This window comes from Phalaenopsis equestris, unplaced genomic scaffold (assembly GCF_001263595.1).
Source record: "Phalaenopsis equestris unplaced genomic scaffold, ASM126359v1 Scaffold000002, whole genome shotgun sequence".
NCBI lineage: Eukaryota > Viridiplantae > Streptophyta > Magnoliopsida > Asparagales > Orchidaceae > Phalaenopsis > Phalaenopsis equestris.
Genome location: NW_018164444.1, coordinates 24,080,121 through 24,089,160, shown reverse-complemented (window position 1 = coordinate 24,089,160; position 9,040 = coordinate 24,080,121). Strand labels below are relative to the sequence as shown.

Here is a 9,040-nt window from a genome sequence, read left to right as displayed (position 1 = left end):
CTTTCATATAAAAAAAAACTTTTCACACAAAAATAGTTTTACAACACTACACTTTTTCAAGTCTAAGCCTAATTACTTCAACTAAAATTCTCCTAAAGTTCTTACCGAAGCTTCCTCAAAAACGGTGTAAAAACTTGATGCTACTTTTTTATATGCTATGCTTCATGAAGTTGACACCACTACTTGAAGATTTTAACTCCCGGCAACAACACCAAAAACTTGATGCAGACTTTATTTATTTATTTTTTGATTAATTTTATATAGTCACAATGATATAAACACAAGTATACGTATCGCTCAAGTAATACAGGGCTCTAATAAAATCTCGTTTATCGATCATACAGGGAAGCGAGGTAAGAGGTCCTTAATCAAAGTTCTAGTATACAACTACAAGGCCTTAGATTGGAATGTTGATTAAAATGGTGTTTTATCTAGCAACTAATCCTAAATGCAAATGTTAAAAGTAATGATAATAGTTATTCCTTAATACAAATGTTAATTCTAAAGATAACCCTTTTTTGGATGAATTGGTTTGGAGAATTTAGAGATGTTAAAAAACTACTATTCTTATGTAGTGAATTGGTTAATGTGAATGAATGTGATGCATTAAATATTATATGTGTCAAATATGAGCAATCCTATTCCTTACTCTCTTCCGAGTGGTATAAACAATATTGGTTAATCCTAGATTTAGTCCCTAAATCCGTGGTTAGGCTAGGAGGATACTAGCTCTCACTCCAGAGCTCCCACTTCCCTTTGCTTTAAGGCTAACTCTCGCTTTAGTTTCCAAACACTAGGACCAAATTAAGGATTTTAGTCTATCACCCTAAAATCTCCAATTCTATGCCCATCAAAGTATATTTCCTTATTTATTTGCATCCAACCCCCGTGAACTTCACGATCCATGGAATTTGAATGTGATTCACCTTTGTTGAAAATTACACCGCCCTCTCGGGTTTTAATGCAATTACAACGGATTTTAACAATGCAACAGACCTTTATTGTAATGTAAATGAAGTACAAGTAAAAACCATAATGTTTATAATTAAAACTTCTTCTAGCATGCATCCCAAAATCCTAAACATAAATTTTACTCATTGTAAAAGAAAAGTAAAAGAAAAACAATGACATATTTCTCTCATGCCACTATTTCCTAATAAGAAGAAATAGTAAGAAAAACACATCACAAAACACGAAGAAAACACAACGGAAAAATTCATTTCATCAAGGAAAATATACATTCATTTCATCCGGAAAAATTCATTTCATCAAGGAAAATATACTAGATAAGTGCTTACAAAATCATAAAATAATGAAGAACACAATAATTAGATTTATCCCCTTGAAATAAAGATGAAAGTCTCTCCCATAAAGTCTCCCGCTAATCCATGCAATGCTAGAACATTCCCTTACAGATTCTCTCAAAATCCCCTCACCAATCTCTCCAAAAAGGTAGAAATCTACATTTCTACTCCTATTCTAAGATCTTTAAATATTTTCCTTATTTTTCCACTCACACACACACTTTTTGACATAAAACCACTCTATTATAGTGTAGGGATGAATTTTCCAAGAGATGCCTCAAGCAACCTTCCAAAAAGTGTCCAAATAAATTGAATCTTCTAGAAATTTGGTCAGCATCTCGTCCAAATTGCAGCACCGTTTTGGGCATCATCGGTGAGCACTCAGCCACCATCGGCGCCGGTTCTAGCGTCGTCGGCGCCCACCCTATGCAGCTCCACCATTTTGCTTTGTTTGGCTCTGTTTTAGCTCTGTTTCGCCCTAGTTCAGTTACGTTGTGTTCCTAACAGATAGAACTACAAAATAAGCATAAAAACAACCTTCCTTTAAAGTGTAATTTTATTAAAATATACATGAGAAATGTAAAAGATATTAAGCATAGAAAGACATCAAAATGTGCAAGGACAGAATTTTTCTCTTGCTCATTTTTGCTACAAGTTGCACTATTTTTCCTTCTTTTTCTTCAAAACTCCATTTCCTATACCTGAAACTAAAAATATACTAAATACAAAATATACAAAATACATTCCGTTAAAGTGCAATTTAATTGAAAATCACCAAATATAGACATTAAAAGCATATGAAAAATTGAACCTTTTTTAGGCGTATCAAAAAGCAGAGTCAACTTTATATATTTTGCACAACTATATCACCGGGATCATCTTACTAGGTTTTAGTCACTCCTTGGCTTAGGGAGTCCATGGGGTGCTTAATGATGAATAACTTTTAATGATATGGCATGATGGCAAAGTTATTTTGGCTTAGACCCAAAAATGGGATGAAATACTTTAATTTTGGGAACCATTGGTCCATAACACACCTTGGCTGGTTTAGTTGGGTTTAGGCTGGTCATTAGGATGTACTCGATGGCTGTGGTGTCATTAATTTGGTCATTTGGGCATGACTAAGTCAAGTTTGGTGCATTGGTTTAATTTGGGTCAAGTTGGCTTAAAGTTGGGTTTGGGTTAGGCTAGACATGACATTGAGCCCAATTGATTGATCAATTTGGTTTGGATGATTATCAAAAGGAGTTTAGAAAAGATTTGGAGTGATTTTGAATTGATTTGGAGGTTCAATTTGAGAGATTTTGACATTTGGTCAATTTTGAGGGTGTTGCGTTAGACTTGAGTTTAGGTTGGGCTAGAGTTGGATTGAGTCCAAATTAATGGTTGAAAATGGTCTAGGAGAATATCATGAAGAGTTGTCAACATCAATTGTGTGTCAATTTTGAGATTTGGGCATTCAATTTTGTGACATTTGGGCACATGGTTAATTTGAGGCAAAACTGGGGTTTTGGACTTAGGTTGAAACTGAGTGGAATTGAGGCTAGAGAAAGGCCAATTGAGGGTTAAATTTGGTACATGGAAGTGTTTTGAAGAGTTTATGATGCAAAATTATGGCAATTGGATAGATTTGGGGTTCAATTTAGTGGGATTTTGATCTTGGGACAAATTTGGGCTTTATTGATTTAGGTTAAAATTGGACTCAAATGTGGCTCAATTGGGCCTGGATTTGGTTTAAATTTAGTTTTATGATGATTAATTGGAGTTTAAAATTGAAATTAGGGAATGTTAGGGTCAAATTGATGGACATTTGGGGTGAATTTAGGGAAATTAGACATTTAAGGGCAATTTTGGGGTCTTGATCAAAATGGTAAAATTTGTCAAATTGGGATCAATGGAAGGGATCAAATTGGTTTTGGGAACATTTGAGATGATCTTGGTAAAGTTTGGGCCACCAAGGACATTTTTGTAATTTTGAAAAATTTAGGGGTATTTTGGTAATTTTGGAAATTTTGAGTGGTTTTGAGCAATTTGGGTAGTTTGAAATAGTTTGAAATGATTTTTGGACAAATTTGGGTATTTTTGGTGAAATTAGGATTTTTGGTCAAATTTAGGGTTTTGGGGTGTTTAAGTAATTTGGGTAGGTTTGTGTGACAAAATGCTAAGTTGGATATTTTGGGGAAATTGAGGTTTAAACCACCCTATATGAGCCATGGACCAATGAAATCCTCATTTGGGTCCTTTATGTACTGGTCTTAGCTAAACCTGGTCTTAGTTATGTACTGGTCTTAGCTAAACCCTAGCCTAGAGCTAGTGAGTTTAGGGGACCATCTACATGAGTCTCCCAAAGATCAAGGGATTAAAAGTCAACAAAGTTTGGGTTTAAGTTTGTGAGTGAAAGTGAGTGCAAGTGAGTGAACTAATTCCAAACCAACACCCATGTTCAACCTTAAGGCTAGACAATCTTATGGGGATTCACCATGAGCTCCCCCCCATATTGACCCCACCTATGAAGTGCTAGAGGTTATAACCAATATGTGGAACTTCATGTTGAGCAAAGAATTGCTTAGAGTTTCTAATGGTAAGAGTTCATTTTCTAGTCTTCTAGGAATAGTGAACATGAAAAGTCCTATGACTAGACCCTAGACTACTAAAGAGAAAAGACTAGATCTCAACCAAAAGTGAGGTTAACAATGGGCTCCTCTAATAGAAAAATACTAAGTGGGAAACTATGTATTGCATAAATAAGCTTATATTTTTTATATAAAATAATAAACAACGAATGATTGTTTAGCTTTTATAATACTTTTTCAAAATATTAACAAGAATTAAACTTTATCGTTTATTTAAAAGAAGAATGTATAGTCTCTTATATGAAAAAAAATTATAATTAATATTGTTAAAAAGCATACATTTTTTTTTGTTTGAATATTGACATCAGCACTAACAATGATAATCTTATTTCACAATTTTTGAATATTATTCTTAATAAAATTCTTGTGACCTGTGATATTAAGATTTTCGATCAAATATCTGTAATTCTATAATTTCACAGTAAAAATATCCAATTTTTTATATATAAATATGAATGCCAGTGCATTCGGTCAGCTTGGGAAAAATTTTTTGTCCGGACGTAGCTTTATGTGCAGACTCCCTATAATATACTGCCATGTGTGGTATATCGGGCCCACCTAAAAAATATTTAAGTGGAACCGCAGACTCTACAATAAACTGACATAACCTTGAAATAACACCGAAGTAACCTCCGCGGTACCACTTTAATAACCTCGAAATAAACTCCCCGAAAAAATACCGTGAACGTTATTTTAAGATTTTTTCTCGGTTATTTCAGCATTATTGAAAAGAAACTATATATTCACTTCAATAACTCAAAATAACCTAGAATAATCTCAAAATGACCTTCGCGATGTTATTTTAAAATTATTGAAGTGCAACTATGAAGATATCTAAGAATTATTTCTGAATCATTTTAAAATTATTAAAGTGAACGAATAACCCAAAATAAACTTAAATTAGGAAGAAATAAGAGGAATTCACGGGTAGAGGTACATCCGGAGACCCGACAGTTGGAGACTTCTGCTCGTTTCTACATTTCACTACAATATCACTTTTCTATTTTGATTTTTCGTCCATTGTTGTTCTTCATCAGTTTGGGTTTGTATGAGCTCCACGAAAGCTGCGTCGATTTGTTGTTTATAATTTGCAGGTTGTAAACTGCTGTGCCAATTGATCAAATCCTTTTCTTGATCATGAAATCCTCCGAAGAGAGTGGCGACGGTGGAACTGTGCAGGTAATCTTTGAATTCTGCAATTATGTTATCGTTGCTTTGAAAGAATCGGTTGAATTCCTACGGTTTGGCCTGTGGATAGAGTGCCACTTCTCTTTTATTTGAGATTTTGCTTTTCTTCTCAAAGCAGGCAAGTGTTCTGCTTCGACTGTAGTCTCATATAAAAACGTGGAACTCTTCCCCTCTCATTCTGTTTTCACATTCACTCAAGCTGCATAAATTAGGGTTTAGAATCAGTTTATTCGTTTCCTCTCTCCTTGCTCAATCAAACCACTAATTCATTCTCGTTGTTGCCGTTTTTAGTGTCCTATTGTTTAATACAGCTGATTTTATATCGATATTTATGAAATAGAATGGATATTATTCAACTTATTTAATGGTTTATAGTGAGAATAGTTGCGAGTAAGTTGTCCGCAATGTATTTCCATTGGCTATAGGCAGAGGGAAAGTTCCATGCAATATATAGTTATGATTCATTCTCATTCTAGATAGGCTCCATTTTTTGGGATATAATTGAACATAAACAAACAAGATTTGGATAATATAATGAAGATTACCATTCTATTGTTGTATTGAATTTTCTACAAAAATTAGCTCTAAATTTGTATTTTTTTTTTAGAAGATTTACAGACAAGGCACTCAATTCTTTTCTATTTACATATCTAACATCTAAACTTCAATTTTTATTTACAAGCCTCCTTACCTATGCATAAAAGATTTATTTAACTTTTTAAAAGTAAAATGGTGATATTTTAGGTGCAATGTGAATATTTGGGTGTTATGAATATAAAAAGTAAAGTTTAGGTGTTAGATATGTAAATGCTTAAGAATTAGGTAATATGTATTTAAATGCCCCATATCTTTCATTTTATAGGACTTAAACCTGAACTTCCCCTTTTGAAGGTGCCCAGCATTTGTAGCATATGAAAGTTGTGTAAGGGACTTCATTATAATCATAGTTATCATCATTAATCTTATCCCAACTATTTGGACTTGAGTATCTAAATAATCATTTTTTGATTCTTTGTTCTGAGTATTGTAAGACTTTATAATCCTATTATTTGTAAGTAATTTTTAACAAATTCTATTCTTAGTATCATAGGTTTACTTTTTACCTCTTGTGTCTTCAACATGAAATTCATTTACAAGTTTAATGGGTGTATTTTTTATCATTTTATGCATATGGCCAAATCATCCATTTTTAACTATCTTATCATCAATATATGCTACCCCAACCGTTCCTTGAATATAAGCATTCCTTAATGTACCCTTCTTAGTTTACCCATTGATCCATTTCAACATTCTTATTTTTTGACAGACCCAACTTAATTATCAATAATATTTTTTCTCTCCGATCACTCAATTGCATAAAATGTAGCCGGTCTAATTTGATTTTTATAAATTTATCTTTAAATATCCATTATTTCTTTTTATCGCATAGTAGTCATGAAGCACCTCTCCATCTTAACCATCAAGCCTTAACTCGGAAAGCTCATCCTGACTATAAGTTATTGTCTATATCTCCATGATTTTATATTATAGATTTAAGAAACCTAAAATTTATCACATGCCGGTATCACTTTGTGTTCAGACAATATTGATTTACGACCAAAAATGTCACTCCCTCTAAAAGTACATTTTGGATGTATGATCTCTACTATACGTTTTCTAAAATCTTAAACTCTTTTTTTCCAATATATTAACTTGTTGATTTTTAACATCAAATATCTTATTGATTAAAATTGTGAGATCAATGCGTTTTGATCATATTTATAAGCACCACCATAAGTAAAAAAATTTATTAATACAAAATGATATGGACTCAACATTAGATTTTACTTATCCTATTTGAAATGGAATGTCTTAGGGTTTCAAATTTCTAATTTAAATCTAATATGAGATGAATAAAGTTATGCAACGAGTACATAAATTTTCAAGACAAACTATTATATTTTATACAACATGTTTGATGAAAATTAGAAATACAATAAAAAACAACATAAACAAAAAATTGGTGATATACTATGTATTAACAGTTCGAAATTTAGTTTAATGAAGTCTTGCGAAGGTTTTGAAATCCACATACTTGTTTTTGAATTTTACAAAAAAATGTTCATTCTTTCATTAAATTAAATGTAAAGTCATAGAAGAATGGAGTTGAATAAGGGAAATAATTCACTAGAAAGCAAGTATCACGCTAGTAAATGGGGAAAGCCTCACTTCAAATTTCAAGCTATTACTTGATCAAGGAATTATGTTTTGAAAGTAAAAGAAATTACCCTTCTAAATACTTCTCTTAATCAGACTTATGTAATAAAATAGACAACCACTCCATATCCATAAATAGTAACTAAAACATTACTATAGCAAAAGGCATAAGACTCATAAAGAGAATCACAAATTAGAAAAGCTTTTGGATCCAATCATATGGAGAGCAAAGAAGTTACAAAAAGAGGAAAAGATTAAAATAGAAGCCATTGCGGGAAGACTGACTCAACATTTGAAGAAAGTTATTGAAATAAATTAAAGCATTGTAATAGAAGCTTCATGGCCTAGTCATCAATTTTTCATTAGTATTTTTAGAAACTTTTTGATCACTTCGTAACTTCTTCTAATAGTAGTATGCACTCATAAAGAGTTTTATTAACTTTCAAATATCTTTTACAAATATTTTTTCCTTAGTTTGAACCAAATCAGTTATGATGGTACTTTGAATCATATGGGTTCTCAAAATCATATAGAGGTATATGAAGCCTTTTCTCTTTTTTTTATACTTTTTATTAATTGTGTAAACTATAAATTGCTTTCAGGGGGGGATCTTTTTAGTTTGAACCAAATTAATTCCTTGAACTTGAAATGATAAATGATATTTTCTAAGATTCTATTTCAGTACTCTCTCCCATAATTTTAGTGTATTAGGCATGAATTTTATTCCTAGACAACAATCTTGAACATTCTTTTTACTCTTAATTATTGCTATCAAAATATTTATTCTTCAATCATTTAATATCCTTTTAGTCTTCAAAATTCTATTGAAATTATTTCTAAACCAAACCAATGTAATATCACTTGTAAATATTCAATTATTAATTGTTTTCTTATTTTGACCTAAAGCTTTTTCTTCTTAGCTCTAATTTCGTGACACCTTTTTGGAAAATTTATAATTTACCTCATTATTTTGTTCATTATGGTATTCTCTAATAATTTATTCCTTAAAACTCCCATTTAATGATTTATGAAAGTAGAATTTCATCTTTATCGATGCATTCATTTTTTTTATAGGTATCTTCTTCTTTCATTTCTGATTTATCAAATTTTAATAAGGTCCCTTGACCATTATTCTCTTGCCTTAGTTGATTTATCTCTCAACTTCTTCTTCTCCAGTATCATTTTGTTATTTAAATCATCATAAGTTATAATTTTTGCTTTGCTTGTTATCCATTTTTTTTAAAAACTGTTACTCTATATTCATTTTTTCATTGTATTATTTATCTTTTATTACATTTTACAAGCATATTTCTTTTCTTAAATAATCTCCTATGCCTTCTCTTTCAAATATCATGTTTTCTTAGTTGCTGGTGAAATTAGTATCTAAGGAAGAGATTTGCCAAACTTAAGGGTGCCAAAACTTTCATATTACACATAATTACATGGTGGTTAATAAGTGAAATCTTCATATTTATATATAGTTAGAAGATAATTTATTCAAATCTAGACGATGAGAGCCATGACCATGTCGGCAGCTAAAAGGAGGTTTGTTAAAGTTTATGGGTTTGGTCACCCGTAAGAAGCTGTCGGTCGTTGGAAGTGAAGTCCCGTCGCCCCGCTTTGGAAGGACGTTTTATTTACGTGTATATATATATATATATATATATAATTTTAGAAAAATATGAAATCAAACTGACCTCATATTTTTCGCAGTTTAAA

The 9,040-nt window shown here is 31.5% G+C and overlaps 1 protein-coding gene across 2 annotated transcripts in view; it reads left to right on the top strand.

Moving 5' to 3' along the window:
- Window positions 1-4,796: 4,796 nt before the first annotated feature.
- Window positions 4,797-9,040, top strand: part of LOC110039455 (3-hydroxyisobutyryl-CoA hydrolase 1-like) — an 84,739-nt gene continuing 80,495 nt past the window's right edge. Inside the window, exons 1-2 of one of the 2 annotated variants that reach the window (XM_020744516.1) lie at window positions 4,797-4,870; window positions 5,032-5,116. In XM_020744516.1, coding sequence (XP_020600175.1) covers window positions 5,075-5,116 — 42 coding nt within the window. In that variant the 5' untranslated portion in view covers window positions 4,797-4,870; window positions 5,032-5,074. The other variant, XM_020744515.1, reaches the window with a different exon arrangement.